The sequence below is a fragment of the Podarcis pityusensis genome, assembly GCF_964106645.2.
Source record: "Podarcis pityusensis genome assembly, chromosome: 7".
Classification (NCBI taxonomy): Eukaryota; Metazoa; Chordata; class Lepidosauria; order Squamata; family Lacertidae; genus Podarcis; species Podarcis pityusensis.
Genome location: NC_138031.1, coordinates 42,151,043 through 42,178,527, shown reverse-complemented (window position 1 = coordinate 42,178,527; position 27,485 = coordinate 42,151,043). Strand labels below are relative to the sequence as shown.

The following is a 27,485-nucleotide window of genomic DNA, read 5'->3' as shown; positions in this document are numbered from 1 at the left end:
CATTAAAAGGTTCTTTAATTCCTCCTCACTTTCTGCCATCAAGGTTGTGTCATCAGCATATCTGAGGTTGTTGATATTTCTTCCGGCAATCTTAATTCCGGTTTGGGATTCATCCAGTCCAGCTTTTTGCATGGTGAATTCTCCATATAAGTTAAATAAGCAGGGTGACTGTATATAGCCTTGTCGTACTCCTTTCCCAATTTTGAACCAATCAGTTATTCTATATTTAGTTCCAACTGTAGCTTCTTGTCCCACATAGAGATTTCTCAGGAGACAAATGAGGTGATCAGGCACTCCCATTTCTTTAAGAACTTGCCATAGTTTGCTGTGGTCGACACAGTCAAATGCTTTTGGGTAGTCAATGAAGCAGAAGTAGATGTTTTTTTGGAACTCTCTAGCTTTCTCCATAATCCAGGGCATGTTTGCAATTTATTCTCTGGTTCCTCTGCCCCTTCGATATCCAGCTTGCACTTCTCGTAGTTCTCGGTCCACATACTGCTTAAGCCTGCTGTCAGGGAACTGCCATCAGTGCCAGAGGGAGAGAGCAAAAGCCAGAGGCATTACAGAGAGCGTCCAGGGATTGGGAGAAGCAGCCCATCTTCTGGGGAAGAGAATCAGCATAGCACCAGTGGAGAAGGGGGGCAGATGGGGGAAGCGACGAGGCGGTCCCATGACTCCTTGCCTGGGACCAGCGGGGAGAGTAGGGGTCCTCCATTGCCCACGCCCTCCTTGCGCAGAAGGCTTTCGCGCAGAGAGAGTAGGAGGAGACTAGGCGTCAAAGAGCTTCTTTGCTGGAAGAAGTTTAAGAAACTCCCACTGACGGATTCTGCCAGCGATTGAGTCAGCCACGGGTGAGTGGCTGTCCGGACAGAAAAGGTTCACTTAGGCAACCCTGCCAGGTGTTTGCACCCAGCCGGGGAGATAAGCACCGGCTTACGCACGAGCAACCCCTAGAACCATTACACCTGCCTTGTAGAATTTTAAGCACAACCTTGCTAGCGTGTGAAATGAGTGCAATTGTGTGGTAGCTGGAGCATTCTTTGGCGCTGCCATTCTTTGGGATTGGGATGTAGACTGATCTTCTCCAATCCTCTGGCCACTGCTGAGTTTTCCAAACTTGCTGGCATATTGAGTGTAGCACCTTAACAGCATCATCTTTTAAAATTTTAAATAGTTCAGCTGGAATATCATCAATTCCACTGGCCTTGTTATTAGCAGTGCTTTCTAAGGCCCATTTGACTTCACTCTCCAGGATATCTGGCTTAAGGTCAGCAACCACACTACCTGGGGTGTATGAGACATCCGTATCTTTCTGGTATAATTCCTCTGTGTATTCTTGCCACCTCTTCTTGATATCTTCTGCTTCTGTTAGGTCCTTACCACATTTGTCCTTTATTATGGTAATCTTTGTACGAAATGTTCCTTTCATATCTCAAATTTTCTTGAACAGATCTCTGGTTTTTCCCATTCTATTGTTTTCCTCTATTTCTTTGCATTGCTCATTTAAGAAGGCCGCAGAGATGGGTGGGGGGCATCAATATGAAGGTTTCCAATAGTAGTGGAAGGGCGTGTTTATGCAGGAGATGAATGTTCAGACACCCAGGACCCAGACTGTTAAACGCTTTATAGGTAAAAACCTGCACTACTAATATTCTCCAGTAAGTGAAAAAGAAACAATGCTTGCATGTAAATACCACACTAGTATGTATTTGAGCTCCTCAGCTTAGGATCAGTTTAGTACCTTCTGGAGTTGCTTATGTTGGTTTCTGAGTACATGGTGACAGCAGCAATTACTGTCAAGACATCAACATCTGAAGTTATTGGTGTCCAAACATTCTTTTGCTGTCTCATCTTCCCAAGTATCTTTCAGCATCTTTGATATTTGTTTGTTTCACAGATTTTTGTTCTACCTCTTCAACACAGGGGTTCCCCAGGTGGTTAAAAATCAGAATTGCAATAAAAGATTAAAAATGGTGAATAAAAATGGTTAAGAACAACCCAGGAACAAAAGCAGCAGAATATGGAGACAACAAATCATTGTCATAGGAAGTAGAAAGCCTAAGGAAGTCATAGTGTTATTGACAGTGTATCAATCAAATGAAGAATATCAGTTATGGGAAATTCCATGTTGTATGTCTATGGGGTTTTTTTTACCCCCAAAAAGTACTTTTTCAAAAAATAAAATAAAAGCTCATTGCAGATTAATTCTGCATCACACTGTAATGCAGCCATTTTAAAACAGACGTCTGTAGTCCCAGCTGCTCAGTGACATGGGTCAGGGTATACCTAGATTGCAATAACTGCTTCTTTCCCCATTCACATGGGGCATGTGTGAAGAGGAAAAGGCATGGATAACCTAATCAAAGATCTGGAATAAATCTTGATTCAAAGTAGCATGTTGAAGATGATCATGAAGAATTACAGTTTGAGTTAAAACTAGGTTGGGGGTTGTATTTGTATTTGTTTTTGCTATGAGTGGATTAGCAATTTAGGAAGAAAAGAGGGGAAATGGGTTGGGGGACGTCCAGTGAACTTATCTATCCCTACAAGGTAGAGCAATAAAGATCTACAAAGCATGAATGGCTGTATGCATGCATGTGCTTCCACCTTTGCCCACCACACTTTATTTGTACACCTTGAGATCTATCCCTGCACTGTGCTCAGTTGTGGCAAATCTTGGTGCACATACTAACAATAGTATCTCCTTCAGTAGACCATGAACAACATTCCGTGCAACACAGCAGAAAGCATGTGATTTTCATTCATGAATAAATTACTCTAACCTGTAACTTAAAGATACCCATTATGGTTGATAAGCAGTTTAAAAAAAAAAAAAAAAAAAAGCACTAACTGCAAGACAGAGAGACAGAGACCGGCACATTTACCAGTTAACATATCTAGCTTTTTCAAACCCAAATGCAATTTCCTCCCTTCTCTGTTTTGCTGAGATAGTACAGTTGAACTAAATCATATAGTAGTGAGGGAATATTTCACGCTGTGTCTTCATATTTGAAGGCCACAAACGACACCAAAAATCAGTATCATAACTTATGTATAGCTAGAGCTTTGACTTTAATCCCTTTGACTTTTATCTCAAGTGTTGACTCTTGCTACTATAAATAGAATTTAAACTATTGTAAAAGAGTTTCATGCTGTTATAAAATAGGGATTTCATTTGACTTTGTTTAACTACACTAAGGACTTCTTTGTGGCTGGCTTAACACAGACCTTCCATTATTTCCATATTTGTTCTAAGTTAATTCTCTTTTAGACATGTAGAAACACTGCTGCTTTAGGAGGTTTTGATGGCCTTTCTCTTTGATCCGTAATCAAGGCAGCTTTGAAGAGCTGTACTCTATTTTATTATTGTATTTTTTGCCTCAGGGTTTCCTCAGATTTGTTTTGTAAGGCTATCTTTGTACTTGTTTGGCATGGTAGTATGTGTGTTATTTCTTTACAATGCATAGCTGAAGAAATTCCTGTTTTATAATAATTGAGTTTGGTTTGTGATGCTTTGTAGATATTTAATCTGAAATGTGACATGTAAATAGCAGGCCCATTGAATTTTGCTGTATATGCGCTCTAGATCTTTACTGGGTAAAACTCACCTTCCAGAAAATAATCAGATCATGTCCTATTTCTTCTGTATAGATTTGTGAGATGCTGCTGTAGGTATGTCTCTTTTTGAAACAGTGTCCTCAAACATTCTTGTAGTGAACCATTTTCAGTTAAATGGGGTAGGGACACCCTGTGGTATTTTAAGCTAAAGGAGGAGGTATCCTGGTAAGGGAGATAACTAGAGCAAAATAATGATGTCTCATTAGCTGGCTAAATTCACATTTGTCCCATAGCTGGAGGCTGGCAACCTGAAAGCAAAGATAATGAGTTGGATCCTGTGGACTTTCCATATGATTAAAAGAACATGAATGAGGGATCACAGGAAACACTCTGATCAGCCCCCCCCCCAAAACCCCAGGGGTAAGCCCCCATGGACTTCTGATTGGAAAGAGTGGGAAGGAATTTGAATCTGCCCTGCTTTATGCCCCAGTTCAGACAGGAATCTTTCCCAGTCCTTTCTGAGGATGCCAGATATTGAACCTTCCTTTTGCATGCAGATCATGTGCTCTATCTACTACAGAGCTTTAGCCCTTCTCTAAAAAGCACCTCCACCACACACGAGTTCCGGGGATGGTGCAAAGTATTATATGTAGTTTATTGCGCAAGATTTGTATTCTAATATTCCATCCAAGGAGAAAAGTCAAAGTAGATTACACCCTTAGAAACCATCAACATTAAACATAATGAAACAGTGCATTAAAACAAACAACAACAAAAACCCAGAAAACAAACTTTATAATAGAAATGCTGCTTCCTTCTGCTCCTGGTCTTGGATACGTTAAATGTGTGATCAAATTTCCAAAGCGTTGATTTTTTAAAAATAGGAGCAGGGACCATGATCTGAATTAGGGCTGTGGTACAGGGAAGGGAGAGTTAAGGTGCCTCATGTAATTTCTGCTCTATACTACTATTTGCTTCATAAGGAAATCTACTATTTGGGCCCATAGCAGTTCCAGTGTAAGGCAAATAACAGCTTTTTTGGGGGAAGGGGGGGAATTAATTCAGAAAATGTGTACAAAAAGTCATGTGGGTGGAAAAAGTAACACACACTTAGTGTTGTGATCTCAATCTGTGCCTCTACAGTTTTGAAATATTAAGAGATGGAAATGCAGTTACACACTTAATGTACACACCAGATTAACCCTTTGAGATTTTTTTAAAAAATCATATAGTGCCTTTTAAATTATCAATCCAATCCTAGAAAAATACTAGTTGTGTGGATGCATTGCATGCTAACTTCTCTTCTATCTTCATAAGCATTTATATTCATCAACACATTTAGAATCTGGCTGTAGGTGGATTTCTTCCCAAAATGTGCAGCCCTTGCCCATGTTTTATGGGCCATGCCATTCTACACCAAGAGTGATGCATGTTTTGTTATTTAGGATCCTTAGAATGATACATCTTAATGGCCTTCATTTCTATGACAAAAAACAGTTAAAAGGTTGGAAGAGGCATGAAGAGATAAAAGAGCTGAACTGCACAATCATGCAAAGCCAATATACATTGACTTTTTAAAAATGAAGATGCTACTTTTATTCCTGCTTGAGAACAAATTTGAGTAGTTCACAGCTGTGTGTTTGTGGATAATGCATTGGTTGCAAACATAGCTACTTAGAGGGTATGGCTATGCTTTGGGATACTGTCTCTCATTTCATGTACTGTAGATGCTGATTTATCTCCTATGACATTAATCGTCTCATAGCAAGCGATGGAATAACTTGCAGATGCCCTTCCTCTCCTCATTTATGAAGATAAATGTCATAACATGATGGCTGATCTTTGTTATGACACTAACCATTATAACATTTAACAAACGTAGCAAAAAATATCACTGACAGCTAGCAAGAGCATCTGTGTATGTGGGGAGTGATCTTGCCGCTCGTGCCTCTAGCTCAGAACCCTGACTTGTCATATTTAGTTTCTGGAATACTTTTAAGTATTCCAGAATAGATTTGGTCTGAGTCAGCAAACAAATATAATTGACTAGTGATACAGTGTTACGATTATATTACTTAATGGTGCTGTGGCTCGAGGGTATAGGAATTAGAGAGAAGACACCCTAAGATTCTGAAGAGAGGGGAGAACAGTGGGTCTGTGCTTTTGAGACATCAGGGGTAAGGCTTCCATAGTAAGCAGAATCATGGCGCAGCCTTAGCTCAACACATCTGGTTGGAGATGAAACCCAGATGTTTGTCTCACAAGATGAGACAAGCAGAAGTGCAACCATACGAAGAATCTGTGGGAAAACAGCAGCTCTAGCCCTACATATTATACATGTGGAAGGGTCTCTAAATTTTTGTTTTGTGCTCAGATCCCTCCCACAAAATACTGGCCATTTGCAGGCACCTCTGTCTCATTTTGGATGCCCAGAGAATACTTGGACCAGGCAAAAGGAGGAAAGGGAGTCCAGAGTGATTGTGAACCCTGCTCCTTTTATCTCGAGGGTCTGGGAACATCATAGCCTGAGCAGTTGCCAGGTCTGCATCTGGATCACTCCAACAGCTGTCTAGCATTCATGTTGTATGTTATGAAGAGAGAAACCAAAAGTATTCCCTCCCGCTGGTATTCCAAAATAGAACAACATCCTTTTGGCAACTGATGTTTGGCAACTGAGGCAAAGATTTCATTTCTTTGTGAGCAGATCTGCCTATTTTCTTCTCATGGTCCCCAAATATACTGGCTAATGCCTGTGAGAATGAAAAATGAAACATTTTATTATTATTATTATCATCATTATTAATAACAGGAAGAAGCTTTCCTTCTCCTAGTTTCAATTTCTCTCCTCACTCTTTTCATATGTAAATTAGGCTTTTCATATAGACAGCAAACATGCCTTGGATATCAGTATTTTCTGAGGTGTTCAAATTAAGTCTTTCTTCACAGTTCACTAGCAATACTCCTGCTAGAATTGATCAAGACACAGAACATGTCATGTTTTATGAATGAAGTGAGTAACCCCAGTCCAGAATTGCTATTCTAACAAAAGAACTCACAAGCCCTATTTGGACGTTCATTTTGTACATGTGTAAACAAATGCATGAAGGGGGAGTGGGGGCACACTGCCAAGACCCAACCCTCTTGGTCCACCTTTCAACCCTTCACAAGGCCCAGCCAAAGGTCTGAAGCAGGGAGCCGCATCCTGCTTGCCCCGGCTTCCCATGTGATTTAGAATTCTGTACAATCATGGTTCTTCTGTACAGCACAAGGAACTTCCATGGATGGAAGAGGCTTCCTGCTTCAGACCTTCACCCTCAAATCTGTGGAATACTGAAAAGAGGGTGAAAGTCACACATCTTAATGGGTGGTGCTTAGTAGTACACCACCACTCTCCTTCATCTGTTTGTTCACAAGTGAGTAAACAGAACACCAAAATAGGGCATATAGTAGGGCATTATTTGATATTGCAGTGGTGGAAACTCCCCCAATTGCTGTTTATTATTATTATTTTTAAAATTTGTATACCGTCCTTCATCCATAGATCTCTGTAGACTATATTTTTTATTTTAAAAAAGATACAGTAAACTACGGATGTGTTAGCTTAACTTTAGGTGAATTTGTAGAAAGCCAAGAATGAATATTATTTCTCCACTGAAAATGCAGAGGAAAATAGACAACAAAAGGACTGTGTCCCCTGCTAACACATATGCAGAAGAGTAAAGGTGTGATATATACACGTGTACTTTTATAATGATTACAAACGATGACCTCTACATTCTGTGATCTAGAGATGTAATATATTCTGCAATTTCTGTCCATGATCAGCTAGCAGCTCCCACCCGCCACTCAGGTGAACATTGCTGTACAGTGGTACCTCAGGTTACAGACACGAGGTTACAGATGCTTCAGGTTACAGACTCCGCTAACCCAGAAATAGTACCTCGGGTTAAGAACTTTACCTCAGGATGAGAACAGAAATCGTGCGGCGGCAGCAGCGGGAGGCCCCATTAGCTAAAGTGGTACCTCAGGTTAAGAACAGTTTCAGGTTAAGAATGGACCTGCAGAACGAATTAAGTTCTTAACCCGAGGTACCACTGTACTCCTGATTCCATTGCTGTCCTTAATCTTCAGGAAGTAGTAGCATATGGAAATAATTTTTGTAGGCATCCTCTGATTTAGTAGCCTGTGACCCTTTCTGTCGTATTCAGCACCATTATTAATGCATTTGATGCCTTCCGAGTTGATGACTGCAAAGTTCTTAATGTGGGGAGTGCCCTTGAAAACTGTTCAGAAGCTTCAGATAATGTTGAACACAGCTGCCCTAATTTGGCAGGAGCACATTGCACTGTCGCTTCAGAATCTGCACTGACTTCATATGGTATTTGGCCCACACCTCTAAATGCCAGTTTAAATTTCAGAAATCCTAAACAACATGAACCCAATATACCTTTGAGACTGACCTCTTCCTTGTTTCCCATACTAAAGTGACATCTCAGTGGTAACTTCTGAATGGCAGCAGTCTGTTCTCAAATCCCCTCCCCACCCTCTCCCCAGATTCCTGTGGTCATACACTGAATGTCTTCTGGAATTAATATAAAATCTTTTCTTCTTCTATGTGAACATTTTTGTGGGGGTGATTGGGGAGTTGGCGGGGTTTTTCTTTTAGTATCTCTTCTGTTTCTTGTATGAGATGTTGTGTTTGGCTCTGGATAAGCATGCTGCTAATTGTTTCCTGATATATGACTTTCAGGAGAGAATAGGCTAAACATCCAAGTAATAAAGTCTATTGAGGTTGAATATAAGAGTTTTGGTACAAGAACCAAACTCTTACAGTTCAGCAGCAATGCCATGGCAGTGCATTTGTGGCTGAAATATAAGGTGTCCGGCATTTGTAGTCATTGTTCTCCACTGTGGTTCCTCTAGTTCTTCAAGAAAGGTCTGAAACCTGATGAGTCTCTTGGTAGGGACATCCTTGAAGTTTCAGGAATTACTTAATGTAGTACACCGTACTATAGACAGCGGCAGAGAAAGCCGCTTGGGTGCCTGGGGCGGCGTGCCCAGGGGCAGGGCACACCGCGGGGCCTCTGGAGTCTGCTTTCCTCCTTGCACTCAGCTGCCCTACAGCTGGGGGGCAGGGAGGCAGCGGGCGGACCGTCTGGGCAGCGCAGAGCCTGCATGCACCCAAGCCACCGCGTCTCTCCCAGGTTTAAGGTGGGGGATGCATATTTTTTCACTCTAAAATGTAGGGCAATATTTTCTTTATCTCACCAGTTTTTGTAGTCTAATGTGTTGCATCTTAGCTTGTCATTCCTCATTTTAGATTCAATAAAATTGAAGGGAAAGGGTGCTGGAAAGGGGGAGGTAGGAAGTGTTGTCACTTTTAGTAGCTTATTTATCAGACATCTGACCAATATTGTCCTGGTCTATCATGTCCACTTCAACACCATTTGAAATGTCACTGAAATGTCTTACGCTTTTATTTTCTTTCATAAGCATCTTATTAAGCTACAGAGATATTTCAGTTCTCTTTAAAAAGCTGTCTCACTTAATGAATTATATGAGTTGGCTCAGATTATATACAACACTGAGCAAACCATGGTTTTTTTTGTGAACATGTGAGTATGCAGGTTCCCAGGAAGATTCCCAGAAGGGTTCCCAGTAGTTTACCTGCTGCCTCATTATATGAGACTAAGCCATGGTTTGTCTGAGTATGTCATCTTCTTCTGATAAAACAATGAGCTGCAAACCAAACAAAATTTGGTTATAACTTATGGTTTGTCTGGGCTTAGTCTGGAATAGCTTGGTAGCAAGAGGACTGGGAGAAGAGAGCAGTGTATGATCTCCTCTCCAAGAATCTGCACACTCCTATATTTGAGCAAAGCTTTGGCTTAGCATTACGTACAAACTGGGTAGCCTTTGTTCTTTCCAAAGAAACTACATGACTCCAGGTTGTATTTTAAAATGTTCAGAATCAATAAATGGCTCTTGCTGTGGGAAAGCAATGCTTCCCCCTTTCTCTCTCTTTTTCTTTGGCATGGGTGTATGTGGAAACTTTTTTTTTAAGGATTGGATGAATAAAATTCACAATTCAGCAAGATATTTGAAACTCCTGCCCACACTAGTGTATGCAATAACAAGTAATTGACGCAGCAAGCTATTAATTTGCTCTTTCAGATTCAGCCCTTGTGCATCCTGGGATACTATTGAGTCCTGCCCTGTTTGTTTCCTACTGTAGTGGCTGTAATGCTGCCTTGTTTGATCAAAATCTGTGTGCTGTGTGTGTCGCTTTGTCAGCTTGATTTTTGTTTTGTGCTGTGTCATTTGTAATGATGCTATTCTGTGTCCATCCCTGTGTCTACCCACTGTTTCCTGCACCAGTTCAGTGCAGCTTCTACCCTACTTCTCCCTTTTTCATGGTCAAAGTGGACATGAGATTGCCTTTCCCTTTCCATCTAAATGTGCTGTAACACCTCACATTACAACTTCCTCTAGAGAATAGGCTGTGATGTCATAGAGAAGGGGACAGGGCTACCCAAATTCTCTCAATTTCAGGGAGGAGCTGCCCAGGTGTGCTGAGGGCCCATACGCGGGAAGAGAAACAGGGAGTCCTCCACAGTGAGTAACCCCACCTTCGAGTGTACCCAATATCCTTCATAGCCTTGTCCAGTACAGTATAGTTCCCTCCCCTTCATGACCATTTTGAAGTCTATTCAGTTTAAACTCTGGAATATTTCCAGTTCAGCTTGAGTTTCTTTCTTCTTGCCTTATCCACCATTTCATCTTCCTTCTTCTTGTTTTTTTTTAAATAAAGTTTTATCTTTTTAAATTTTACTGAGGTCTTAAATCCACTTTATATGCTTACTGCCCGATCTGCAACTAACCTTTTTTGTGTTTTGTTTCATTTTATCTGAAATTTGTTTCTTTGGAAGTATGGTTTGGCTCCCAAAGCTTCTGTGTGGTTTTTAATCTCTGGATTTCACTCCTCTTATGGGTAAGGATCCAAACTGTGATGGGATACTATGTTGGGCAGTGGACTGGTATGTGGTCTTGTGAGTTGAAAAGGGGAGAACAGGAAATTTTGAAAAATAAAAGAGTAGCTTTATATATCTGAATGGAATGCGACTGCTTTTGGCGGGGGGAGCTTTTACTGCAGCCAATATTAAGGGTGAAGTATTGTTTTTATCTGCAATTTCTTTGGTCTCTGATCTTCAAGTTTTGGAGCACAGCTGTTGCTGGAGAATTGCATTTGCAGCCTTAGCAATTCATTGTATTGTAACATGACACACTTGCAAAAGCTCAGCATGATTGGCATGCATCTTTGTAAAATTGTTATACTAGGGCAGCAGTGGAGGACCTGTGCATTCCAACTCCCATCAGCAATAGTCCCCATGGCTAATGATCAGGAATGATGGGAGGAACACAGATTCTGCATCTCCTGCCATGCAGGGACAACAGACATGACATCTGGAATATGGTATTGTGGTGGATCAGCAGCACTTCCTTGAGTAACTGGGAAGTCATAGTACTTGTTTAAAGAAATCCCTGACCTCTTCTCCAGTTATTAATGTTCAGTAGTTTTTGGTATGACACCATTTATTCCTGGTGGGCAGCTGTTCTAATGATTGTCATGACATTCCCGGGAGAGCAGCTTAGGAGTGATTGGGTATGGATGATGAGCTAATTGCCTATTTCTCATTGTAGAAAGGCAAGTTATAATAGTGCTAAGTTGGTAATATCCTTAGATACAGTCTATGTGCTGTCACCATTTCCTGTACTTGGTTGATTGAATTCCTAGAAGTATGACTAAGAAGAAAAATATGGAGGAGGATACCAACTGGAAGGATAGTAAAAGAGGCAGAAGCCTTCATACCAGTTAGACAAAATGGAAGAATATTAATTGGGACTTCATAAAAGGTAAAGGAGTGGAAAACTTAGCTGAACTGGAAAGTATATTTCAGCAACCAATTATGATGGTTTCTGACGCTTCATTTTCCACCCATGTTAAGAATTTTTCATTCTTTAACATTCTGAAACCTATCATGTTCTTCTAAGAGCTCTGCAAATGGAAGGGTTCCCTGAAAGGGCACTATTAGTGACAATAAACAGTCCAAACAGTAGCAAGATTTACCTCCCTTCTCTCCCCACCTTACAGGAAATTGTTTCTTGCATTTGTGATAATAAATCATAGGACTTGTTCTTCTAGTTCTCTGCCATGTAAGAGTCTTCCTGTGCATTTTGTGAGGTTTTCACCCATGATTATCAGTTTAAACCTGTTGTTAGCTAAGGTGCTTGTTCGGCAGTTGATAAAAGACCCCAGTCTTGACACGACAACTTCCCACTTTTTACACAGCATTATGCAAAGTGCATGATCAATGACACAATCATTTAAATGTATGCAATAATGATTTTTTACCTTCTTACACATATATTTCTTTTTAGGCACTGGAAAAACATCCCAACTCACCAATGACTGCAAAGCAGATATTGGAAGTTATTCAGAAAGAAGGGCTGAAAGAAACAAGGTCAGTATTTATATGATATTTGCCTTTACAATATTTGCCTTTACAAAAACAAAATTTAAGGAAAATATCTAAATTGAGGTTGGTATGTTGTTCATAATTCAGTAAATAGCATTCTGTGTTTGAGCCTATGATTACAGAGGAAACCTAAATATATAATAAATAGATATTAGGAGGGGAAATCAGAAAGGACAATATGGCTGCAATCTTATACATTGGGGTGGAGAAGCATTTATTTTGTCACCGTACCAGATTCCAATATAGTCAACACGTAGGCCATTTTTAACATTCTGCCACTTTTGTACATTTAAACTAATTTTAAAACAGAATTTCTAGCCACCATAGCAAATCAATGACACAAACACTCTCCCAGACCACCATGCTCAGATTGCTTTGCTTTGAGAAAGGACCCTGTTGCTCAGAGCAAGACTGAGAGGAATGTAGGAAGTGGACTAATAATGGCACATCTAGGTCAGCATTGTCTACACTGACTGAGAGAAGCTCTCCAGGGTTTCAGACAGGAGTCTCCCTTAGCCTTATGTGGAAATGCTAGAAACTTCTGCTTACAAGCAACTACTCTACCAATGAGCTGTGGCCCTTCTACAGGACAGAGGTGGAAAGCCCTGCAAGAGTTTTGTGTGGCTGCAGCAGCCTCAGCAGTAGCCAGTGAGTGAGATTAGTGAGCAGGAGCCCATATAGTGCTAATCCTTTACATTCACTGCCTGATACATTTGCCTCAGTTTCTCTCATGGAGCTACTGGCCATACTTGTGCATAGCCAGCAAAGCCAACTTCATATAAAAACTATGTAAGTGTTGGTCCTGTCCTTTCCTTGGCACAGGGCATGCTGAAGCAAGACAGGTCATTAGCTGCAGCACCAAGGATAGCTCCGAGTGAACAACTTGCTCCAAAGAAGTCAAGAGTAAACTGAAAAGCTTTTCTGCTCACAGGGCCAGATTGCTTGGAGCCTAGAACTCCTCCTTTCTGGCAAGCTTTTTTTTTTATGTGTGCTGTCTGCGTTGATGTGGTGAATTGAGAATGTGAGCTTGAGATGTGGAGGCAGTCAGTTTCTCATGGAGTGCAGGCTCAGAGGTTACAGACTCCAGAGGGCCTGCCTCTTGTGGTCTCAGACTCCAGAGCCTTTGCACTGCTGGGCTTAGGCTGTGACTCAGCCTTTGGCATGATATGGGGGCCTGGATTATCCTTTGGTGCTGCTGGACTAATGTATCAGGTTGGCCCCTCTGAGTCGAGACCCAGGCTGCTGCTCCAGGTGCCAGCACACCCAACCATTTCCCTATCATTTGAGTGTAGGCTGCTACTTTGAACAGGGGTTCCAACAGCTTTATAGACGTATGGAAGAATATGGGATTCCTTCCAGATCCTGGTAAAGAAAGGACAGGAGGGTCTCCTGTCCATCTGTTGCTTGCAACCTGTATTTCAGACACAGCAGTTTGCAAAAGTCTTTCTAGAGGCTTTGTGCTACCTACAAGCCACAGTGGGTGATCCCTCAAGTGTATAGCAATTCATGTCTTCCAGAAATCATTATAGCTTTTAGCTGAAGCCAGCAGAGTTCAGTTTGTGTGTATGTGTTGCCCCATTCATGGGCCAGAGAAGTACATATGAAGCTGGCTTCTACTGAATCATTGGTCCTTCCAACTCAGTAGTCTCTGCTCTGATAGGCTGCAGCCTTCTACAGCTCAGATCTGGATCTTTCTCAGTCCTGTCTGGAAATGCCATTGGGTAAATAGTGATGGCCTACATGAAAAACCTATTCTGTACCGCTTCTGGGCAGTTCTTCTCAAGGCTTGAGTTCCCTCCCTCATTAACCAGGAGAAATTAACAGAGAGAGAAAATGTGTTGCGTTTACTTGGCATATAGCACCACTTTCTAAGAAAGAATGCAGATCATTTGCAGTTCTCCTTGTATACAGTATAGGTGTGTGTAATAAAATACAATGGGTGAGTTCCTAGAAGGCAACTAAACACTAAGAAGTCACTGTTGTTATAAATATAAGTAAAGATAAAATTGTGCCAAGAGTCTTAAAATAGAGTCAGTATAGACAGATGCTTGGTGCAAGTGCCAAATAATTGGGGAAGAAAAGTTCAGCAAAAATTAATAATAATTAAAATGTAGCTACTGAGTTATAAATAAGTTGACAAGAAAATCAAATGTTGTGGTACAATCATTTCAATTGTTTTGAACTCTTCTCCACTGCTGTTCCCTTCTTTCTTATGTCTTTTGAAGTAATTGAACTCTGACTTCTGATACTGTTATTATTATTCATAATAAAAACAACCCCCTTGATGATTATATAGTCTTCATCATATTTATTCCCACAGATTATTGTATTATTGTACCATTGGAGAGACTGGGTAGTGGGAAAATGGCAAAAAACAACAACCCCAAAGTAATTGGAATTAGAAATAAAGGAAACCTTCTTTAACTTTTTTTTCCAAAGAAAAAGACTCTAGAAAAAACACTGCAGCTAGCTTAAATGGCCCATTCTGTGCTGTAAAAAATGAAAGATAAAAATCAATGCAGTGGAAACGCATAAACTGCCAGTGACAAGTGTAAAAGGAAAAACTGTTTACTCTTGCATGAATTGTATTATAGTGCACTATTGTGTTGTAAACTTGTATACAAATGTATCTGTAAAGTTCAGCACTTACTTTAAGAAATGGTGTTGCTAGATAACTCTGAAGGCGAGATAGAATGGAGAGATTTATGTTTGAACTGAAGAAGCAATGAGGTTGTTGCTATACTAGAGTGCTTTATCACTGCTGAGGCAGTGCTTTTCTACAATGAGCTGGTTAAAATGGAGGTTTCACAGCACTTTAAATAGTGCTATATTATTCAAAAATCCCCTTGCCTATGGCCACTATCCTTCTATGATGTTTATTCATAAGTGTCCTGTTAAACAAAGACCCCTTCCAACATTAATTAGAAGTAACTGCTTGCATGTTCTGACAACTTAATTGTTTCATGTTGGGTGTGGCAGTGGAATTGTGAAAGCATAACTTCTTAGTTGCTTCCTGTTTTCAGTTTCCATTGCTGTGGTTGGGGGAGGTTGTAATCACCTAGTTACTTTTTACTGGTTTTCATTTCTATAAAATAAAATAGCAGTATTTTGCAATATAATAATTAAATGGAAAAATATTTACTAATATATAAGTAATTAAAGTTTGTCCCCTTGCCCTAATACAGAATAAGGGACAATCAAGAGAGCTGTTTCAATAGGTAATTAACAGGCAATTCAGCAGTAATCTTACTCTGCACCTAACAAGAAGCAATAAAGCCAGCAGAACCTACAAACAGGAAACATTTAATTAAAGGTACAAAAGCCTTGAGAGATTTGTTCAATAGCCCTTTGTCTTTCTACAAAGGATAGGCTGGTGCTACAATTGCATTTTTAAAAATGGGAGGCCAATGCAGGAAACAGTGGCACACAATTATTTGTCCATATCTCTGTCTGGATTCTATATAAAAAGTGAGTGAATAAAGGATGACTATTGTATTATATTATTTAAGGCATTTATATGCTGCTTAATCAGTAGCATTCCTAAGTAGTGTGCATAAAAATTAACCATGCAGGGAATAAAACATTAAAAATTAATCATAAAGCCAAGCATAAATTCAAACTACATTAAAATGCCTGCTGGAATACACCTGAAGTTGACCAAAGAGGTTTCCTGTCTAATTTCAGTTGGGAGAGAGTTCTACAGGCTTGGCCCCACAACAATGAATACACAGCTTCTAGTAGTTTTGAGTTGTACATCTGACCCTTGGTGGACTACCAACAGAGACTCTCCCAAAGATCTCATTGATTGGGCAGGGATATAAGGGATCAGACAGTCCTTAAGATATCTTGGACCCAAGGCCCTTGTAAATTAATACAAGATCTTAGAATCTGCCCCAGTAACAAAAGCCAGTACAAGCTCAGGTCAATCACTGGAGTCCATCTGGAGCAGCCAACAAGCAATACTGAGGATGTACTGGGCCATTCACTCAGAAATGTGTCTGAAGAAAGGAGCAAAAATGAAACAAAGGGACTGGAATTAAAGAGACTGAAGTGAGTGCAAGTAGATGTCGATGTCTGCTTGCACCCACTTCAGCCTCTTTGATTCCAGTCCCTTATCAGCAGGGAAGGAAAACAGTAATAGGGTTCCTTAAATGAGGCACATGAGCTTGAGAAGCTGGCCAGAAATCTACAGGTTGACATTTGTCTGTCTGAGGAGTACGGCCATGCAGCAAGACAACTATGTTGTATTAGAGATGCATGTCTACAACTAAGGTCAAGCAAGGGAACCTACAAGAGTCTTGTCTGGAAGAGGATCCCTGATTCAAATCACAGCATCCCATTCAGTTTTCTTGCACAGCAAAGCTGCCCATTATAGTGGGTGACTGGGGCAGTCTTTATGGGCACCGGGCAGCTCTCAGAAAGGAGCTCTCAAAGGAAAAATGCTACAGAACAAAATGTTTTGCTTCTTCAAAAAGTGAATTGTAAGGAGGGAATCAAAAAGCTGATTGTAAGGAGGCGTGGGTTTAGGCAGACTCTTGACTGGAATGTGCCTGGAAGCAACTCTGTTGTGCAAGAAGGATAAAATCTAGCTTTCAGTTTGCTTGGTGTTATGTGTATGAAATCTTCAAGAACTTCCTGCAGATTTTGCCCAGCACATACCCGGTCTATCTATATCTGTGTGTTTACACACCCACACCCACACACCAAAACCCCGACACATGTGTGTAGTGTGTGTGGGGGGCAGCAGGGTTCATAGCCCCAGGCGTAAATTCAGAAGGGCGCAACTAGGTCACAGCGGTCCCAAAGGTACCATGCATCCACATCAGTCCCTTAAAATTTTAAACAGCAAATATGTAGCAGCCCGTGAGCTAATTAAGATATGTGAAAGCATTATGTGTGTAGAATTTTAGGAAATTAAAACTGGATTACACTTCCAAGAAATAAATGCAATGAAGGGACAGGGGGACAGGGTTTTTTGTTTTTTTATTTGGCTTGTTTCTGCCCTACAGGGGGTGGTGTTACCCTCCATCAGTTCTCATCATCCTGAACTGTGTACTGGCAGTGGTGATACTTGCTTTTTGTTGTCCTTGGCTGTCTGACTGTCCCATCTAGTCACATTTTCCCAATGAGTCATAGACAATACCAATGGAAAAGGTCTCTGACTGAGTGGACAGGCAGAGGAGCAGCTATTCCAGATCATTCATTCCAGGAGGCACTGCACGTGCATGTACATTGGTCATAGGGGGACATGGGTGGCACTGTGGTCTAAACCACTGAGCCTCTTGGGCTTGCCGATCGGAAGGTCGGCAGTTAGGATACTTCAGACGGGGTGAGCTCCCATTGCCCTGTCCCAGCTTCTGCCAACCTAGCAGTTCGAAAGCACGCCAGTGCAAGTAGGTAAATAGGTACCGCTACAGTGGGCAGGTAAACGGTGTTTCTGTGAGCTCTGGCACTCGTCACTGTGCTAGTAGTGGTTTAATAATGCTGGCCACATGACCTGGAAAGCTGTCTGTAGACAAATGCTGGCTCCTTCGCCTGAAAGTGAGATGCGCGCCACAACCCCATAGTTGCCTTTGACTGGACTTAACCGTCCAGGGGTCCTTTACCCTTTACCTTACCTTACATTGGTCATCTAATGTACTGGCATGATGAATGCTGAATGTGATAATGCCAGAAGGATAGTGTCATTATGCAACATTTCTAATATTGTGTACAGTTTTGGTTCCTGCACCTTCAAAAGGATATTGTAGAGCTAGAAAAGGTTCAGAAGAGCATGTACATTGGTCATAGGGGGACGTGGGTGGTGCTGTGGGTTAAACTACAGAACCTAGGGCTTGCCAATCAGAAGGTTGGCAGTTCGAATCCCCGCGACGGGGTGAGCTCCCGTTGCTCGGTCCCTGCTCCTGCCAACCTAGCAGTTGGAAAGCACGAAGTGCAAGTAGATAAATAGGTACTGCCCTGGCGGGAAGGGTAAACGGCGTTTCCGTGCGCTGCTCTGGTTTGCAAGAAGCAGCTTAGTCATGCTGGCCACATGACCCGGAAGCTGTACACCGGCTCCCTCTGCCAGTAAAGCGAAATGAGTGCTGCAACCCCAGAGTCATCTGCGACTGGACCTAACGGTCAGGGGTCCCTTTACCTTTAGAGCTAGAAAAGGTTCAGAAGAGGGCAGTGAAAATAACCAACTATAACTCTCATAATTGATGACCATTGGCCATGCTGGCTGATGGAGACTGGAATCCAACAACATTTATAGGATTATAGGTTCCCCATCTCTGACTTAATATTTAGAAATGCAATTCAGTGTAAGCAAGTCCAAAGTGATGCACAATGGGGCAAAAAATTCTAGCTCCACACACATGCAAATAGGGTCTTCATTTGTGGTAACTGACCAAGAAATGTGACCTTTGGATTGTAGTGGATAGCTCAATGGGGATTTCGATCCAGTGTGCAGCATCTGTGGAAAAGGCAAATTCTATGCTAGAGATCATCAGGAAAGGGATTGAAAACAAAACTACCAATATTATAAATATATTTTACAAATCTATGTTGAGATTGCACTTGGAATACTGTGTATCGTTCCGGTGACCTTACCTGAGAAAGGATATTGTATAGTTGGAAAAGGTTCAGGAAAGGACAGCCAAAATGATCAAGGGGATGGAGCAACTCTTCTGTGAGTAAAGATTACAAGATTTGGGGGTGTTTAGTTTAGAAAGCATCTAAGCTAGAGACATCTCTTTTGCTGAATTTATATTGTTCTGTTCCATTTTGAATGGTTTTATAATTGTGTGATGGTTTTATCTACTTTTATAATTTATATTTTATTGTAACCCTGGAACCTTTTGCTGAAATCTTATAAAAATAAAAACATAACAGAGGTGCATAAAATTACACAGAGTGTGGTGAATATGGATAGAGAGTTTTTTCCCCTACACACAGGGCTATCCAGTGAAGCTGAATGCTGGGAGATTCAGAACAGACGTAATTCTTAGTTAAAACTATGGAATTTGCAGTTATTATGCTCTTAATATTTATTTCAGTGAGTGAGTAGTGATAAGGTGTTGGGAGACAGAACTACCTGTGCTATATAGCCTGCCCTGTGACCTCCTTAGGTCACCTTCTGCCTTTGGGTGAGATGGAGGATGCTGTCCCATCACCCGTGTTGAAGTACAATTCACATGTCAGTCCAGTTGGCTTATGTGTGTGGAACTGGTAGAAGGAAGTGCCCTGTTGTTCTTTGCCTCAGGAGGCAAAATATCTTAGACTCCTCTTGGGGAACAGACAACTACTTGAATCTCTTGAAGGTCTTCGTTTGCTGGCCTGGTTGTGAAGCGGAGGAGGAGAAACTGAGTTTAGGGATAAGACATGCAATGAACATGCCCTTGTTGCAGCAAGAAAATAACCACTAGATCTAAAGTAATGAAAATAGATCCTAGCACAATTCAAATTCTGTTTTTAAAAGGCTTCTTATTTTTTTTGAAAAATAGTGGATTGGCAATCCGCAAAGCTCAATGTTTTGCCTGTTGTGCCTGTTTTCTGGGCCAGACCTCCCTCCATTTAGTACTACAATTTTAATTGCAACCTCACCATTCTATACTTAGTTAAGTAGCTGTAGTGAAATATGCATAAAGGTTAAGACAGCATGCATTGAACATATTTGGCTTGTTTGCACACAAACCGTAGCTTGGCGTGAAGTGGAGGAGCCTCAGTGAGCTTGAGCGAAGTATCAGACTTGTGCACTCCTCCTCCCTTCTCCTCCTATGCAGCTAGGAAGAGGATTTCTGCCAAGATTGCATTCAGTTTCGGATAATCTTGATTTAGTATTATTAGCAAATAGGAATCCTAGTTAAAAAATAAAATAAAAAATTAGGTAAACAAGAGAACTTAAAGTTGGTTTGCTTAGCGACTCACCATTGTTTTATTAAACCAGGATTCCTGGTTTGTGTGTAAAGCTAAGCTGAGATTCTTTGAAAGTGAAATAATTTTGATAGATGTCCTATTCCTTTCCACACAGGGGAAGGACAGGGGATGAGGACTATATGAGTCCAACATTTTGCTTGGTCTTGCTAAGTATTATCTGCAAAGCACTAAACCATGGTTTTGAATTTTGTGAAAACCAGCCCAATTGTTGTCAGCAGCCAAAGGTGATCACCAGCTTGTCATTGATCTCTGAAGAGCTTTTGGTTTGCATTGATTTGAAAGGCTTCATCTCTGAATACTAATAATAGGTTTTGGTACTTCGGTTCACTCATGCAATAATTTTAGGTGGGCTTATCATAGCAATCTCTGCCTAACCATACACTATCTTGGCTAAAGTTTATTCACTGTAATTATTTTTAAGAAGCTAAAGGTCTCTTTCATTGTAATCTTAATTTAGAATAATTGGGTTTAGATGTTAGAAATTACATTATTTTTGTTCAAAGTCAAACTGTAGTATGAATCTGCCAGACATTATGGCTCACAAGTTTGTTTCTCTCTCATATCACTAAAGCATTCAGTTCCTCAATTGATTGATTCTTTCCCCATGCCTCAAATATGACAGACAGCAGAGAGAAAATTAAAAAAGAAAAAGACTATAAGCCAAAATAAAACCCATACATTAACATGAACATAATATTTGTTGGAAAATGCACACACATGATAGATCTATATCGTCTGAGACACACGTTTCAGGTTGTGTTTTTTTTTTGTTTTTTTTAATATATTTCCTGCTGCGACAATCAGTTGTAAAAAGATCCTCATCTGGCCAATCCTCTTCTCAGTATCTGGAAAGAAAAACAGCTTTTAAGGTAAACAGTTTTGAGACTGTAAAAGATTGGTGCTCTTTTTTAACTTTGCAAAAACTGTGCTTGGAATTTGAGAAGATGGTAAGAATGAAGAACGGTCTTTGTAGAACAATTATATATCAGGTTCAGCTGTGGAAAGGAAATGTTGGTAGTTTACCTGGCACAAAATATACAGTGACCCAATCCTGCTAAACTCAGCTGTATACTGGAAAACTCAAGATCTACCCACACTGGAAGAATGGCAGATGCAACTGATAGACTATATGGAACTAGCTGAGATGACTGGCAGAATCCGTGACCTGGGAGAAGAGAGGATGGAGGAGGATTGGAAGAAATTTAAGAACTATTTACAAAAACATTGCAACTTGAGTGAATGCTAAGCAGGATGCTAGATCATAAATAATTGAGCACCACTAACTTAGATGATTTAAGAAAATAAGTGAGATTGAGAAAATATAACTCTTTTTGAGAACTAGAAGACTATGAAATATAGAAGGGATATAAGAATGCAAATAAGATAACAAATTGCTGCTAAAAAGTTATAACGATGAAAGTGGGAGCGGGAGATGTGAGGAAGTCCAAAAAAAAAATGTGAAACTATGTTAAGATATTTGCTATATTATCTGTTACATTTATTCTTATTGTAAACACCAATAAATATTATATTAAAAAAAAATATAAACTCAGCTGTAAGGCTATTCAGACAGCCTTACTTCCAAACAAATGTGTATCATAAGTCCTGCTGAAACCAGCTGAAGAACTTACCGGTAGTTGTAACTGACTTGTTCCATTGCTTTCAATGGGAATTTGTCACAATTAACTAGCACGCTACAAACAGTGTGTTGCAGTGGTGGAAGACTGGCTGGTCTGCCTGTGTGCTTGAAAGCTCCTCTGCCCATATTCATTTGGATGTGACCACAGCAGGGTTACACTGACATCTGTGGCTCTGATAGGACCACTAGATACTACACAAATAAATTCCTAGGACCTCTGCTGCTGCTTTTGTGCCATTACTCTGTGACAACAAAAGTAGCAAGAGGCCCACCTCAGTGGCATGATTTATGGATATGAAGCAATCACATATTTCTATGTGTGGTGGAAAAGGCAGAAAGTTGTGTAGCTATTCTTGTGCAAATATTAAAACGCACAGCTCTGAAAGTGTGGACTATATTATAGTATGGAGTATAAAGAATCTATATGTATCTATCTGTCTCAGGGGTGTGTGTGAAATTAAAAAGTGATATATAATCCTTTATATATGAGAGTGATTTAATTTCTGTTTCAGCTTTGTGGACTTAAAGTGGTACCTCGGGTTACAGATGCTTCAGGTTACAGACTCCACTAACCCAGAAATAGTACCTCGGGTTAAGAACTTTGGTTCAGGATGAGCACAGAAATAGTGTGGCGGCAGCGCGGTGGCAGCGGGAGGCCCCATTAGCTAAAGTGGTAACTCAGGTTAAGAACGGACCTTCAGAACGAATTAAGTTCTTAACCTGAGGTACCACTGTATTACGCTACTTCAAATCCATGCTCTTCAAGTGACTTTTGCTTTTTTTGGGGTTGCATTTGGTTAATAATATTTATAGCAGCAAAAGAACAACCATGTGCTAAAAAAAGCTATATTGAATACTGGCATTTCATGAATCCTGTAATTGTCAGCAGCACAAATTGCTACCAATACTATTATTGCCCCTCCTTTCAAGGATGGGTTGTTTCATGATTTTTTAAAAAATATACTTCAGAAGGAGGGGAAGAGAACCTAATATTGAACGGTGTTGATGGGCCAGTGCCGGGTGGATATAGCACATGTGGTATATTATTTGGGCACAAAATCTGGGGTGCTTAAGGCACAATATTTATTTTATTTACTTCCTAATTGATTACACCTTTTTTGTGTGAATTTCAAGGCAGCGTATGTGGGCTTCCACATACAGGCCAAACTCAGACCTGCTAAGGTTTAAGCAACTTGCTTCATCATGTGCATTCGAGTTCTTTGGAAAAAGGATGGTAATTGATAGCTGCTATGGTAACTTTAGTAGTTGCATGGTTATGTACAAATGTCTATATTTTATTGTGACAATTACAAAATATTTCTGACAAATGTTAGCCAACGCCATCAAAATCAACATAACCATCAACTATCTTCTTGGTTGCTATGGAGGGTTGAAGATATGAAGCTGGCATACCAGTTCATTTGTCTCTCTAGCCCAGTGTTGTCTACTCTGAGCAGCACTCACTATCCAGGGTCTCAGGAAAGTGTCTTTCTCAGCTCTTCTACCTAAGAACCATTTAACTGGAAATGTTGGGGACCATATGTATGTGGTTCATGTATTGTACTGCTGAGCCAAGACCCCTCTGTGGAAGGTGAACACAAAGACAAAAAGAGTAAGAGTTGTCACTATGTGAATTTCAGATGCTGGCAATATTTTCAGGCTTTTCTTCTTGCTGTCCATTTCCTCTTCATTATTAAAGCAGCAATCTCTTTTTACTTTTTCATGATTTTCTAAAAAACTAATACGATCTCAGAAACCAAGAGGAAACACCCTATATATGTGGGGAGGCAGCCTGTTGTTTCTGTTTGGTTCCTTCCCCCTGCTTTGCTCTGTATGTGGAACAATGATGCAAGATAGTTTTGAATGCACACGCTTATGAATTATGCACTAGTGGCCAAAATTGTGGAAAGCTTTTGGAAAACTGTATTTCCGAGATGTGATGGCTCATAACACCTGATTGGCTCTCTAAACACTTATACTCATCAGCTACATTCAGATGAAGGAAAGCTACTGCATATCAACTTAAGCAAGTTGTGTTTCCTTTTTCTGGTTATTTGGCTATAACATTTGATAGAATACAGATAATTGAACAAAGCTTGTTGCATTACATTCTTCATTAAATTATCTTTCCATTGATATATAATTTTATGGTAATACTCCAAAAAACAAACAAACTGGTGTTAGGATCCATCAGACCTCAGAAATACACTTTTTCAAAAAGCTTTCCACAATTTTGGCCACTAGCGTATAATCTTTTGAGTGGTCATAAGAGATAAGCAATGCCTAAGGATTATATATTCTCAGTCTGCAAAATATCAGGTGATAAGGTGACCTGGGTGGTTCAGTGAATCTTGGAACAAGTTGCCCTGATACGATGCAATAAATGAACCTCAGTGCTGTTCCATGTGGGAAGCTGCTTCACAGAAACACTTTCTCCATGGCGTTATCCTCCCACACAGTTTAATTTTGGGGGCATCAATGCACCACAAGTGAGCATATGAATTTGGGTTTCAGGTCTATTATTTTAACCAACCAAAGAGTTTATTGTATTAACCAAAGGCGACAACAGTTTCATTACAATTTGCCAAACTGCAGACCATAACATGCAGCATACAGCAATTACATAATATAAGGCATCAATGATTTAAAGAAAGGGAGTCAGAATTCATAAGTATTGTCTGCTACCTCATACCTAGCTTAACTTCCATTAGACTTCTGAATCTCCAGCGCAACTTATTGCAATATCATCTTGCTCTCTCTTTCTAATCTTTCTTGCAGCGAGAGCATTAAGCACCACTTTATGTGTCATAAATCTGTTTGGGTCGCACAAAAGAAAGTGAAAGTGTTTCTGCCATAGTAAGCCTGCTTCCAGGAATTAGCAAAGGTTTCAGGAAACGATCTCTTGGATCCCCATTTAATGGGGAGATTAGCAAGTAATGTACGGTGTCTTCCACTTGAGGTTGGCCACATATGCAGAGTCTGTCATCATATGGAACCTTATTATAGCAGCCATCCGAGATGCTGTGGGCATCATTTGGAATATGTGCTCCATAAAGGCATTTCTTAATGCAGCAGGCATGAGTCTGTTCAAATAACATGCTCTGAAATGCTCCATTTTCAGAAATGGGAACCATGGCGAGAATCTGTAATTCCTGATTAAATGCAAATCCCTTCTGGATTCTATCCAGAAGAGCCAATCCTGAAGTTGTCTCTTATTCATGATCAGAGCAGAATTCAAGTCTCAAAAGTAATAACTCTAAGGTTTTAACATATGGACTTCCAGTGTTGATTGTTACTCCATTTCATATAAAGGCAGGAAAATGTTCAGCTGGAAGAGTTGCAGTTTGTTTGAGGTACTTAGCTGGGCACAGTCAGCTCTTGCCTTGATTGTTTGCCATCCAGATTCTGTACACGAGAGAACTCTGGAAATTGCTGAAGGGGGGGGGGGGGATTGTTTCAGAAGCCATGTCTATTATTCAGATGAGGAGGGGGGGCGGGTGTGTGTGTTAAACCTTGTAGTGATGTGGGCTCCTTGTGTCATGTGGAAGAATAATGATATGTGACAAGTTTGAGCAAGTTAAAGTGATTGTGTTTTGAGATAATTGCATGAAAAAGAAAGTGTAAAGAAGCTTTAGGTTGACCCAAGAAAGCAGAGACTTTTATCTCATTACCAGTTCTGATACAGCTGCTGAATCTAAGGATGGCTGGGGACTCTGTGCCCCATCTGCTTAATCATTGATTTATTTCTGAGCTTTTGTCTGTTTCAGATGTTTCTTGACATCCAGGGCAGCAGAAATTCTTCAAAATTGCTTCAGTTGAAGAAAACTTATCACATTTATGATTACTCAGTCTCTTGTGTAGAACTATTGAAGACAGCAGCGTAAATGATCCAGTTTACCTAGGACTAGGTCATGATTTGAGAAAGACTGTTTAGCTCAAACAAGAGGATTCCCGAACAGAAGATTGCAGCTGTTGTAATCTTCCTCCAGTCCTGCTGCTGCTGCTGCACTGCCTTGAACTAAGCCATAATTTCACTTAGTATGTCATCCAAACCTGGGCTCATGTTTTATCTGCTCCAGACAAACCATGAGCTGTGGTTTGTCTGGAGTGAAACAAACCATGAGCCTGGGTTCTAACAGCATGCTAATACAAAACATGTTTTTTGTTGTTGTTTAGTCATTTAGTTGTGTCCGACTCTTCATGACGCCATGGACCAGAGCACGCCAGGCACTCCTGTCTTCCACTGCCTCCCGCAGTTTGGTCAAACTCATGCTGGTGGCTTCGAGAACACTGTCCAACCATCTCGTCCTCTGTCGTCCCCTTCTCCTTGTGCCCTCCATCTTTCCCAATATCAGGTTCTTTTCCAGGGAGTCTTCTCTTCTCATGAGGTGGCCAAAGTATTGGAGCCTCAGCTTCAGGATCTGTCCTTCCAGTGAGCACTCAGGGCTGATTTCCTTAAGAATGGACATGTTTGATCTTCTTGCAGTCCATGGGACTCTCAAGAGTCTCCTCCAGCACCATAATTCAAAAGCATCAATTCTTCAGCAATCAGCCTTCTTTATGGTCCAGCTCTCACTTCCATACATTACTACTGGGAAAACCATAGCTTTAACTATACGGACCTTTGTTGGCAAGGTGATGTCTCTGCTTTTTAAGATGCTGTCTAGGTTTAGCTTATGTCAATACAACAGGACCGGGGAAAGGGTGCAGCAACTGCACTGTTCCTGAGGACTATATTTTTGTGCGTTAGTGCTACGCCATGGCTTTGGCTTAGCATGATGTGAGCACCAAACATCAGCCTCATTTCAGTTTCCTGATGCCAGGCATGATCTGAATCAGCTGCTGCACAACTCACTGGCACCAGCCCTCCTCTGCATGCTCAAGCAAGCAATGAGTGTTTGGTGGTAAGAGCTGGGAGACAGTGGTGATTAGGTTGCTGGGCAGTGATGGCAGCAAATATTTTGCACGGGGCTGCAGATTACTCACTTGACAAGGAGGAAGGAGCAGGAAGGGAAACATGACCAGTAACTGCCAGTACTGTATGGGGAAAACAGATGTTGAAAAGCAGTGAGGCGAGAGACCAGACCAGTCCCATAATGGTGGTATGCATCCCTGCTCTTACAGTGTTGTGGGACTACATGAACTCATGCTAGGCCCATGCAGAGGTGAGAACAGCCAGCTACACTTGCCCCAGGCATTGGAGGACTAAGTTGGCTGGGGGGTGCTGTCAGGGGGCCTGCTGCATTTATGCTGTCATGCTAAGAATGCCCCATGCTTTCCAGCCGACCAGGGACTTAATAGGCGATATGCCCATGCTTGTCTGTATGTACTGCAAGGCTTTGATAGTAAAATCTGGACCTGCGTTATTGTATACTAGCGTGCAGAGTTTGATCAGATTAGGTGGTGGTGCTGCGCTGCTGCATCTCATGAACAAAACTCTCTCCAGGCCTCAGGCAAGCTTGGCATGGGCCCATCTGATGCAGTAGGATCTTCTCATGTTCTTATGTTCTTTTAATTTCTTTTAAAAAACACACAAATCAATAATCCCAGAGCAGTTAACTTTCAACAATATTATGTACAAGATGGAAAGGCCTTGTTTTTATTTTAATGTGCTTTTCAAATCTACAAACATATAGAGAAGTGGTGTAGTACAAAAACAAAAGAAACTCCAATTGTGGACTAATAAAATTTTGGGAATATTTGCAATGCTGCCCCAGCAGATTTCTTTTCTCCTCTTGACCAGATTTCAGGACAAGGAGTCCTAGACCTAATTTAATCATGGCCAATGATTTTGATAGGTCTACTCTGAGTAACACTAGCATTGAATACCACCC

At 40.8% G+C, this 27,485-nt stretch overlaps 1 protein-coding gene across 4 annotated transcripts in view; it reads left to right on the top strand.

Annotated features, from left to right (window-relative positions):
• The window catches only part of ASXL3 (ASXL transcriptional regulator 3), a 96,886-nt gene that overhangs the window by 7,945 nt on the left and 61,456 nt on the right, over positions 1-27,485 (top strand). For 2 of the 4 annotated variants that reach the window (XM_081014390.1, XM_081014391.1), the window contains exons 2-3: positions 10,111-10,173; positions 11,998-12,080. In XM_081014390.1, coding sequence (XP_080870516.1) covers positions 12,025-12,080 — 56 coding nt within the window. In that variant the 5' untranslated portion in view covers positions 10,111-10,173; positions 11,998-12,024. Of the gene's footprint in view, positions 1-10,110; positions 10,174-11,997; positions 12,081-20,816; positions 20,882-27,485 lie in introns of all 4 variants that reach the window. The other 2 variants (XM_081014392.1, XM_081014389.1) reach the window with 2 other exon arrangements.